This window comes from Phyllobates terribilis, unplaced genomic scaffold (genome assembly GCF_046119375.1).
Source record: "Phyllobates terribilis strain yellow unplaced genomic scaffold, ASM4611937v1 Scaffold_2__4_contigs__length_985480577, whole genome shotgun sequence".
Classification (NCBI taxonomy): Eukaryota; Metazoa; Chordata; class Amphibia; order Anura; family Dendrobatidae; genus Phyllobates; species Phyllobates terribilis.
Window position 1 is genome coordinate 693,600,531 of NW_027362762.1, and position 12,308 is coordinate 693,612,838.

The following is a 12,308-nucleotide window of genomic DNA, read 5'->3' on the forward strand; positions in this document are numbered from 1 at the left end:
TTTTTGGAGTGGAAGTGGGGCGGACGATTATCCCGAGAGGTCCAGGCTAGAAAGGGATAATAGAAGTCATACAGGAAACTTTGGCTTTTAGACCAACACTAAGTGGCAATAAATTTCAGGGTACATTGACAATTAATTTCAGCTACTATGCTACAATATAAAACAAAGCAGGAACATGAACAGCAACTGTGATTTTGGGTATCACCACAATATTGTACTGGCCGCGGTGTTGGATACAGTAAATCAAATTTAAAGATGCAGCAAAGCAACGATTAATTCTTCCAAGTTCTAATATTTTGATACCTGTAGTAAAAGAAAAACATTAGACAGGCTAGAAGCATGTGGTCACATCCAAAACATCTAACTTAAGACAATCCTTCAGATATTTCTAATACTTTATTAAAGGGAATCTGTCAGCAGGATTTTATCCCCAAACTAGTTATGTGTGTATGTAGCGTTTCCAAAGACAAGTCCAGCAATATCATTACATGGCCAGTCCGTTCTTCCATTACTAAGAAATCAGCGTTTGAATTGATATGCAAATGAAGCTGAAGGGCTATGGTAGATCTTAAGCCTGGTCACTCCAGCACTATTCCCCACCCAGTACCACTTGACTGACAGCACTTATGCTGTGTGACTTTAGACAAAAGAGCCATCAGTCAAGCAAGAGGAGGCAACTCTGGGCGAGGAATAGAGCTGGAGTGACATAGGTTTCCGATTCTCATTTGCTTATCAATTCAAACACTGATTTCTCAGTAATGGAACAATCAACTGGTCATGTAAAGGTATTGATGGGCTTGTCATTGAAAGATCTACATGTGCATGTAAATAGTTTATAATGTGAAATCCTGCTGACAGATTCCCTTTAACCCCTTAATGAAATACGATGTACAGTGACATGTTAAAGTTTGGGCACCCCTGGTCAAAATTGCTGTTGTTGTGAACAGTTAAGCAAGTTGAAGATGAAATGATCTCTAAAAGGCCTAAAATTAAAGATGACACATTTCCTCTGTATTTTAGGCAAGCTAGTATATTTTAAGAATTACAAAAAGGAAAATGGGCTGATGCAAAAGTTTGGGCACCCTTGGAGATTTGTGTGCTCAGATAACTTTGACCAAGGTTTCAGACCTTAATTAGCCTGTTAGGTCTATGGCTTGTTCACAATCATCGTTAGGAAAGGCCAGGTGATGCAAATTTCCCAGCTTTATAAAAATCCAACCTCCTCTAACCTTGTGCCAAAAAACAGCAGCCATGGGTTCTTCTAAGCAGCTGCCTTGCACTCTGAAAATGAAAAAGGTGGAGGCCCACAAAGCAGGAGAAGGTAACAAGAAGATATCAAAGCGTTTTCAAGTTGCCCTTTCCTCAGTTTGAAATGTAATTAAGAAATGTAATCAACAGCAACAGTGGAGGTCAAGATAAGGTCTGGAAGACCAAGCAAAAATTTTGTGAGAGATGCTTGGAGGATTGCTAGAAAGGAAATTCAGACCCTCCTCCTGACTGCAAAAAATCTTCAGAAAGATTTAGCAGACTCTGGAATTGTGGTTAATCGGTGACAGCGGCATTTACAGCATGCTGGCAGGGGGCACGCTATACTAACGGCTTATCGGCACCTGCGGGCTGGCGATGGGTTACAATGACAGTCAGGAGTCTGCTGAAGACCCCTGTGCCTTTCATTGCAGTACTCCTGTGAAAGTCAGCCCGTCGCTGGTGTTCAAAGGAGACCATGATTTTTACTAAATACAACAATGTTCTGCCATTGCTGTATATAGCACAAGCGATCAGACGATCGCAGGTTCAATCCCCTTAGGGGACTAAGAAATACAGTGAACAGTAATAAAAAAAGTTTTAAAAAATATGAAAAAAATAAAAAAATATAAAAGTTCAAATCACCCCCTTTCCCCTATTAAAAATTAAGAAAAACAATTTAAAAAATACATATATTTGGTATTTCCGTGTTCGTAAAAGTCCGATCTATCAAAATATAAAATAAATTAATCAGATCAATAAACGGCGTAGTGAGAAAAAAAATCAAAACACCAGAATTACGTTTTTTCAGCCACCGCAACAGCACAAAAAAATGTAATAACAGGTGATCAAAACATTGTTTATAGTCCAAAATTCTATCAATAAGAACATCAGCTCAGGGCGAAAAAACAAGCTCTCACACAGCCCGATATTTTGAAAATGTAATAAATGTATTTTTCTTTCAAATTTCTGAATTTTTTTTCCACTTAAATAAAACAGAAACTATACATGCTTGGTATCGTGGTAATCGTACTGACCTGGAGAATTATATTTCTTGGTCAGTTTTACGGTAAAATGAATGTAGTAAATTAAAAATCCCCAAAAGAATTGCTGAATTGCGCTTTTTTTTGCTATTTCCCAACACTTGGAATTTTGTTCCTGCTTTCCAGTACATTACATGATAAAATGGATGGTGTCATTCGAAACTACAACTCATCCCACAAAAGACAAGTTCTCGTATGGCTGTGTCAACAGAGTAACAAAAGCTTTATGGCTATTGGAATAAGGGGAGGAGAAAATGAAAGTGCAAAAACGAAAAAAAAAAGCTGAGTCCTTAAGGGGTTAAGGGTAATTGTAGAATCTCTTTTTTAATGTAGGTCAATGTTTTTCAACAATATTATTCTACAGTATATTAAATGAGTGACAACTAATCTTTTTCTTGGCATATAATTTGTGATTTGGGTAATCAGACTTAAAAAGATTCATATTTTATATAAAACTATACAAAGAGAGTTGTCACTAATAGGACCGTCCACTGGACCGAAAAACCCATAACGAGCAGAGGATTCCCGGAAATGATGAAAAAACATGTTATATTGTATTTTTTCTCTGAAAACTATATATCAATCTTTTTCATTCCCCCTGCTCTATAACATAATGCCTGCAGACTGGATGTCTTTTTCATGGTTGGTGACAAGTTATCTTTAAGATAAATGAATAATGTAGAAAACCTGCATATTTCTGTTTCTCATATTGCCAGGGCCATTCTGCATTTTATGACTGTTATATGTCTCCCTCTAGTGGTCATAACATGTTACTATAAGTATAGCGTTCTACAAATGGATTGTCTGCAGCAGCTTTTCCAACAAACATTTCTCTTAACGCCTGTACATATTATATTCCCCCATGAAACCCATACAGTGGCATGTAAAAGTTTGGGCACCCCTGGTCAAAATTGCTGTTATTGTGAACAGTTAAGCAAGTTGAAGATGAAATGATCTCTAAAAGGCTTAAAGTTAAAGATGACACATTTTCATTGTATTTTAGGCAAAAAATATATATTTTTTTCCTCTTTTACATTTTAAAAATTACAAAAAGGAAAATGGGCCGATGCGGAAGTTTGGGCACCATTGGAGATTACTTTGACCAAGGTTTCAGACTTTAATTGACCTGTTAGGGTTATGGCTTGTTCAGTGTCATCGTTCGGAAAGGCCAGGTGATGCAAATTTCCCAGCTTTATAAAATCCCAGCCTCCCCTAACCTTGTGCCAAAAAACAGCAGCCATGAGTTCTTCTGAGCAGCTACCAAGCACTCTGTAAATGAAATTGGTGGAGGTCCACAAAGCAGGAGAAGACTAAAAGAAGATAGCAAAGCATTTTCAAGTTGCCCTTTCCTCAGTTTGAAAATAATTAAGAAATAGCAGTTAACAGGAACAGTGGAGGTCAAGATAATGTCTGGAAGACCAAACAAAATTTCAGTGACAGCTGCTCGTAGGATTGCTAGAGAAGCAAATCAGAACCCTCTCTTGACTGCAAAAAAACTTCAGAAAGATGGTATGTGTGGAGAAAACTCCTTCAACTTGCTTAACTGTTCATAATTTTGACCAGGGGTGCCTAAACTTTTACATGCCACTGTATGCACTGATATGGCATATTGATCCTTTAAGTCACTACAGAGTGATTAAGTGTTAAGGTTTTACATGTTCATTACTCAAAATTCTATAGAAATCTGGACTTGAGCTGTGACGTTTTCATATTAAAAAGTTTGTTTCATTTGTCCACTGTAATAATACTTTTTCTTTTATTGATACAGTTTTTTGTGAGATTTCTCTCTACGATAGGTTTCAGTAGATAGAACAGAAATAACTTTATCCTTTTTATTCCTTAACCAGCTGACCTTGTAACGCTGGAGCAGAGAAACATATCTGACTTTACCAGAGACACAACATTGCTACTCAATAAGTCGCCTGGAGGAGCAGAACTGCACAACGACCAGCTCCAAGCTGTGAGCGAAAAATTACTGTCACAGGAGAAGGAGGTAAATCTTTTCCAAGTGACCGAATATCCCTTCACTCTCAGGTCTAGAGCACACAGATCTTCTGGACCATTTTAAAATAAATTAAATCTGCTTTAAAGAACACATTTCACAGGTCTTAAAAATGACACCATATCCTAATGGGCTTTGTTCACACTGGTGACATGGCTTTCTTTTGCATAAATGATCATGGTAAATCCATGGTGATGTCTTATGATCCGATAGAATCGTCTTTTGTTTTTCATCTTCTTCTCACTTATAATGGGTCCATCTGGTATCCATCAAGAGGCATGTTGACTCCTAAAAATCGGTGGATACCTAATGCACAAGAGAGAGTTTTGTACCCCAGTGATCGTGACATATTGATTATGTCATGTGAGCGCTGCAGCTACTAATAGATGGAAAAGTTCCATTCAATGACACTGTGAAGGCTGATAGGTTTCAGCAGCTATGTGACATAATCAACACTGAGGAGCACAGCAATTAGAGCGGAGGATCCAAAAGGTAAGTATGTTTTTTATATTTTATTCTGCAAAAGGGGATGTCCAATGGTGGACAATCCCTTTAATAAATATAAGTTTACAAAATCAGTGTTGCATTGAAGACATGGAACTGTACTTTCAACAAACTTTGCATAAATCAATAGTACAGGCGACTAAGAGATACTTTATAGTATATCTTATCAGTGAAATCACCCTCCTTCCTCACTTATCGACCATTTCTTCTTCACTGCTTCCAGAATTTGTAACCCACTCAGAAAAACAATTCAAATCCATCTTGTCCAGACAAAAGAAACTGCCAGCTCACTGTGGTGTCATGTTATATAGCCCATTATACTCTATGTCAGGGATTGGGAAACTTTTTTCTGCCAAGGGCCATTTTGATATTTATACCATCATTCGGGGACCATACAAAATTATCAACTTAAAAATTACCCTGCTAGATTTGGTCAAACAATTAATCTACTCACCCCTAATGTGATGGCTGGAGCTGCTTCTCTTTGGTGCGGCTGTGATGTTAGGTGGTATGGATGATGTTGTTATTCGCAACTGCTTTTCCAGGTTTGCATTAACTCTTTATGATAAGTTTTGAAAACAACTTCTTGCAACTGTAAGTTGTAGCAAACACAGATGTATATTACAGTGCAGGTCTCCTCAAAGTGGGAATTCATCACTGCTCATGTAACGTTTATAGAACTCAAGCAATGGGAGGTCCACTGTGACTGCTGTATTCATCACATAGGATATACCGAGTCTGCTGTATTCATCACATAGGATACACCTTGACTACTGTATGCATCACATAGGATACACAGAGACTGTTGTATATATCACTTAGGAGACACTGAAAGACTCTACTGTTTACATCACATAAGAGACACCAAGACTGCTATATACATAACATAGGATACACTGAGACTTCTTTATATACATCACATAGGAGATAGTGAGACTACTGTATACATCACATAGGATACACTGATACTGCTGTGTATATCACTTAGGAGACACTGAGAGACTATACTGTATACATCACATAGGAAACACCAGACTGCTTTATACATAACATAGGTGAAACTACTGTATACATCACATAGGATACACTGAGAATGCTGTGTATAGATCACATAGAAAATACTGAGACTTCTGTATATACATGCTATAAGAAACACTGAGACTGCTGTTTATACATCACATAGGAAACATTGAGACTGCTGTATATATATGTCATAGGCCGGAGTGCAAAAGTCTGCCTACAAAGAATGTCCTGGCACTGGCCAATGTCGGATGTAATCCAGCATTACGTGCGCTTTGGCGTTCATTTGTGAACTCCTGTATTAGAGAATGCACAGAGGGCACCACCAAATATATCCACTTTACAGCCTGTGGCATATTAGTACGCACCAGGCTGTAACCCCCTGTTCAGCGCGGGCTCCGGCGCTGAGCCCACACAGAACCAGGCACATGTCGCCCTAAGCACAGAGCCAGGGAAGCTGCGTGCACCAGCAGCAGCTGCAGGGAGGCCGGAAGACGCCGGAGCAGGACCGCGGCGGTAAGGGGGACGGCGCCTCTACCTGGCAGGGGGCAGAGGCGCCGATGCTACAGACCCCACAACAACATCCAATCCAGTTAACTTATGTTTTAAGAGAGGAGGGGCAATCACTTTTTCACACAGGGGCCTGTAGGTTTGGATTTCTTTTTTCCTTAATGATAAAGACCTTCATTTTAAAACTGCATTTTGTGTTTACTTGTGTTATCTTTGTCTAATATTTAAATTTGTTTTGTGATCTGAAACATTTAAGTGTGACAAACATGCAAAAGAATAAGAAATCAGGAAGGGGGCAAACACTTTTTCACACCGCTGTATGTCGGATAGAGATTAAAATGGTATTAACGGTTGAGACAAATTATCCTCTATCTACTGAATAGGTGATGTCTTTTGGATCAGTGGGGTCTGACCACTTGCACCTACACTCATCACCAAAATGGGGCACATTATTTTTTTTATGGGTGCCACATTTAGAAACGTTATCATGTGTATGAGGCCTAAATGACAGATAAAAGTTCATTTTTAGTGTTACTAAAAGAGTGGAAAAAGATATAAAATCATGATCCGGGGACCATTATGGCATTGTATTAACATGGATTAATGCTATAGTATACAAAAAAAATAGTTTCAGTACTCCAAGTTTTTTTTTTTCATTGCATCCGCATTTTTTTTTTAATGCCACCAAAACACCATGAACAAAATTTCTGTGCCTGTAGAGTTTTCAACATTTCCCCTAGACTTTAAACATCTGGCTTCAGTGTTTTTGACCTAAAAAAATAAATCTATGTTTAAAATACCAATAGCACCTTGCAAAAAAATGCTGTGTGTAACTCCAGCCTAAAATAGATGTCTGTGCTGCAGGTGCATTAGTCATCAGTAGTGTTGAGCGATACCTTCCGATATCGGGAAATATCGGATCGGATTGGATCGGACCGATACCCAAAAAGTATCGGATATCGCCGATTCCGATACCGGAAACCAATGCAAGTCAATGGGACAGAAATATCGGAATGAAAATAAACCCTTTCTTTCCTTGTAGGTTAATTCTACATGAAGGAAAACAACTAAGAATAATGTAGAATGTATTGGGGGAGGTGGGGGAGACAATAAAGGCATAGAGGTTTAGCCCAATCAAATGGAATAGCAGGAATTAATATTTTTTTTAAGACGTTCTGAGTTACGGAAATATTGACTATGTTAAGTATTTTTATATTTTGTCAGATATTTATGTTTCACTACTTCCATGCTCTTCACCTTCTTTTTTACTTCTCCCATACTTTCTCCTTCATCACCCTCAGCATCAGCATCTTTTTCATCAACTTCTTCTTCACCTTCTTCATCTTCTTCTTTTTCACCTTCTTCGTATTATTCTTTTTTTTTACATTCTTCATATTCTTCTTATTCAACTATTATTCTTCTTCATATTCTACTTCTTCATCTTCTTCATATTCTTCTTCTTCATCATATTCTTATTTGTGACAGGCATTCCTGTAGTTGCTATCTATAAAAGTTTGAACATTACACCTTTCGTTCTGCCCATCACAAAAGATTTACAACAAGATTTGTCCGCGTTCAGTTTGGCCTGCAGCAGCAGGTCTTTTCCAGGGGCACCACGAGGAGGAACGGACTCATCCCCATACACTGCTTAGTCATCTTCTGCTTATAATTTAGATATTATCCTTTGCTCTGATTTTTAGTCTTATGCTTAATGTTCTTCCGCTTTTTGTTCTGCAGCTTCTTGTACTTCTGCTTCTTGGTTTTCTGTCTCTTGTTCTTCTGTATCTTGGTGGCTGTCTTCTCTTCTTTGTCCTCTTCGTCAACTTCTTCAGGGTCATCTTCCGGGTGGTCTTCAGGGTCGTCGTCTTCGAGGTCCTCGTCTTCAGGGTCGTCGTCTTCGGGGTCCTCGTCTTCAGGGTCCTCGTCTTCTTCGGGGTGGTCTTCAGGGTCCTCGTCTTCTTCGGGGTGGTCTTCAGGGTCGTCGTCTTCAGGGTCGTCGTCTTCGGGGTCCTCGTCTTCTTCGGGTTGGTCTTCAGGGTCCTCGTCTTCAGGGTCCTCGTCAGGGAGATCCAGAGTGATTGCCAAGAACCATTTCCAAAAGCTTGAACTTGGAAATGTAGCAGAAGGTACAAGAAGGCTGAGGAACTACCGAGAACCAGCTGACGGTACTGGAACCCGGATGGGTAGCAGAAGGTACAAGAGCCAATAGAACTACCGAAGACCAGCTGGCGGTACTGGAACTCGGTTACTAAGCAGGAGGTACCTGTGCCAGAAAGCACTACCAAGGACCAGCAGACGTTGGTGGAACTTGGATACCGAGAAGGAGGCACCTAATCCAAAGGCACTGCCGAGAACCAGCTGACGGTACTGGAACCCGGATGGGTAGTAGAAGGTACAAGAGCAAATGGAACTACCGAGAACCAGCTGACGGTACTGGAACCCGGATGGGTGGCAGAAGGTACAAGAGCCAATGGAACTAACGAAGACCAGCTGACGGTACTGGAACTCGGTTACTAAGCAGGAGGTACCTGTGCCTGAAAGCACTACCAAGGACCAGCAGACGTTGGTGGAACTTGGATACCGAGAAGGAGGCACCTAATCCATAGGCACTGCCGAGAACCAGCTGACGGTACTGGAACCCGGATGGGTAGCAGAAGGTACCCATGTAAAAAAAAGTTTCAAGGCTGCGAGCCGGCCGCAGTTACCAAAACCCACAGTCCTACAGGGGGTGCTTGTCCTATTGGCACTATGGAACCAGCCTTCATTGCCAGATCCCGCAGCCCACATAGGAGTCACCTAAACTGCAGGCACCATAGAGTCGGCTAACCCGACCGCAACATGACAGGACAACGCATTGGAGGCAAAGTGACGTTGACACTACCTGGAAACAGCTGGCGTGCTGGAACCAGGCTGGGCAGGAGGGAGTACCCGTGCCAAAGACACTGCCGAGAACCAGCTGACGGTACTGGAACCCGGATGGGTAGCAGAAGGTACAAGAGCCAATGGAACTACCGAAGACCAGCTGACGGTACTGGAACTCGGTTACTAAGCAGGAGGTACCTGTGCCAGAAAGCACTACCAAGGACGAGCAGACGTTGGTGGAACTTGGATACCGAGAAGGAGGCACCTAATCCAAAGGCACTGCCGAGAACCAGCTGACGGTACTGGAACCCGGATGGGTAGCAGAAGGTACCCATGTAAAAAAAAGTTTCAAGGCCGCGAGCCGGCCGCAGTTACCAAAACCCACAGTCCTACAGGGGGTGCTTGTCCTATTGGCACTATGGAACCAGCCTTCATTGCCAGATCCCGCAGCCCACATAGGAGTCACCTAAACTGCAGCCACCATAGAGTCGGCTAACCCGACCGCAACACGACAAGACAACGCATTGGAGGCAAAGTGACGTTGACACTACCCGGAAACAGCTGGCGTGCTGGAACCAGGCTGGGCAGGAGGGAGTACCCGTGCCAAGACACTGCTAGGAAACAGCTGGCGGTGCTGGAACCCAGGGTAAATACTAAAAACAGAGGAGCCAGAGGTGTAATTGGAGCAAGTTTTAAATCAGTAGTACAGTGGATGTGGACAAAGCAGGAGAATTTGCCGGATACACAGCAGGGGAACAGCTGACGTTACTGAACCCCAATAACACTGGAGCAAGCGTTGACTGTGCAGACGGCACTTCCGAGCGCCAACTGGCGGTGTTGGAGCTCAGGGATAATACTGAAAACAGAGGAGCCAGAGGTGTAATTGGAGCAACTTTAAAATCTGTAGTGGTGAGAATGTGGACAGAGCAGGAGAAATTGCCGTCCGCACAGCAGGGGAACAGCTGACGTTACTGAACCCCAATAACACGGCAGCAAGTGTTGACTGTGCAGACGGCACTTCCGAGCGCCAACTGGCGGTGTTGGAGTTCAGGGATAATACTGAAAACAGAGGAGCCAGAGGTGTAATTGGAGCAACTTTAAAATCTGTAGTGGTGAGAATGTGGACAGAGCAGGAGAAATTGCCGTCCGCACAGCAGGGGAACAGCTGACTTTACTGAACCCCAATAACATGGCAGCAAGTGTTGACTGTGCAGACGGCACTTCCGAGCGCCAACTGGCGGTGTTGGAGCTCAGGGATTACAGTTCAGGTGGTAGAAACATGAACACAACAGGAGACCTGGATACTGTTGCCAACCAATTATTTATTCTGGAAGAGGACTGGCAAATTCATGAGAGATCCAGGCCTTGTTCATTTTGAGAAAAGTAAGCTGGTCAACGTTATCGGAGGATAGTCGCATGCGACGGTCTGTTAGTACACCACCTGCGGCACTAAAGACGCGTTCCGATAATACACTAGCAGCAGGGCAAGCTAGCACCTCCAATGCATACTGACTAAGCTCTGGCCATGTATCCAGCTTACAGACCCAAAACTTGAAGGGAGAAGAGCCGTCTGGGAGTACACGAAGAGGGCAAGACATGTAGTCTGTCACCATCTGACGGAAACGTTGCCTCCTGCTGACTGGAGCCGTCTGTGATGGTGTAGACATTTGTGGCTGCGGGGACACAAAACTTTGCCACATTTCGGCCATACTGGTCTTGCCTTGTGCTGAGGCGCTGCTTCTGCTCCCTCTTTGTGCAGAGCTTCCTCCACTGCCTCGACGCACTGAGCTGCTTTGTAAAGCACTAGCAGCACTGCTCTCGGTTGGAATGGAGAACATGATGGAATGCACCAGTGCGTCTTGGTACTCCCGCATTTTACGCTCCCGGTTCAACGGTGTTATGAGGCTTTGTAAGTTGTCCCGGTAGCGAGGATCTAGGAGGGTGGACACCCAATAATCAGCCGTGTTGAGAATGTGGGCGATGCGGCGGTCATTTCTCAGGCATTGCAGCATGAAATCAACCATGTGCTGCAGACTGCCAACTGGCCAAGAAACGCTGTCCCCTGCTTGAGGCGTGATCTCTGACTGCTCTGCATCATCCCACCCTCGCTCTAGATACTGACTACCAAAGCATTGTGTACCTCCCTCCTCTGGACAGATGTCTTCCTCATCCATTAACTCCTCCTCATCCTCCTCACAAAGTGTCCCCTGCCTAGGCGTTTGTGAGGAACCACGTTGCGCAGACTGTAGAGAAGCAGATGGCATTTGTGACTCCTCATCCTCCACCTCTTCCAAAACCTCATCCCTTAGTGCTTGCAGTGTTTTTTCAAGCAGGCAGATAAGGGGGATAGTCATGCTGACTAGTGCATCATCTGCACTCGCCATCCGCGTGGAATAATCGAAGGCACGCAAAACGTGGCAAATGTCCTTCATAGAGGCCCACTCAGTGGTGGTGAAGTGTGAACGGCGCGCACTGCGACTTGTTTGCGCCTGCTGCAGCTGGTACTCCATTACTGCTGCCTGCTGCTCACACAACCTCTCCAACATATGTAACGTTGAATTCCACCTGGTGGGTAGGTCCCATATGATGCGATGTTCCGGAAGATGTAATCGGCGCTGCAGAGCTGCAATGCGTGATCTTGCGTTGCTGGAACGCCGCAAGTGAGCGCACTCTATGCGGACCTTGTGAAGCAGTGCATCAAGATCCGGATAGTCCCTCAAAAAACTCTGCACGACCAAGTTGAGCACATGTGCCAGACATGGGATGTGAGTGAGGTTGCCTAGGCCCAGAGCAGCCACCAGATTTCGGCCATTGTCACACACTACCATGCCTGGCTGGAGATTCGCTGGCACAAACCACACGTCGCTCTGCTGCTTGATGGCATTCCAGAGCTCCTGCGCTGTGTGGCTTCGATTCCCCAAAGAAATTAATTTTAACACGGCCTGTTGACGTTTGGCCACGGCTGTGCTCATATCGGTCATCATAACAGATAACCGTTCACGGGTCGATGTGGAGGTAGACCGTGACGGCTCCTGCAGCGCTGATTCAGAGGAACTGGAGTATGAGGAGGAGTCAATGTGTACAGACTGGATTCCTGCAATCCTTGGAGTTGGCAGAACACG

At 43.3% G+C, this 12,308-nt stretch overlaps 1 protein-coding gene across 10 annotated transcripts in view; it reads left to right on the top strand.

Moving 5' to 3' along the window:
• TRAF3IP3 (TRAF3 interacting protein 3) overlaps nt 1-12,308 on the top strand; it is a 290,160-nt gene that overhangs the window by 270,301 nt on the left and 7,551 nt on the right. For all 10 annotated transcript variants that reach the window (XM_073667066.1, XM_073667064.1, XM_073667068.1 and 7 more), the window contains one exon: nt 4,136-4,281. In XM_073667066.1, the coding sequence (XP_073523167.1) occupies nt 4,136-4,281 (146 nt within the window). The remainder of the gene's footprint in view (nt 1-4,135; nt 4,282-12,308) is intronic.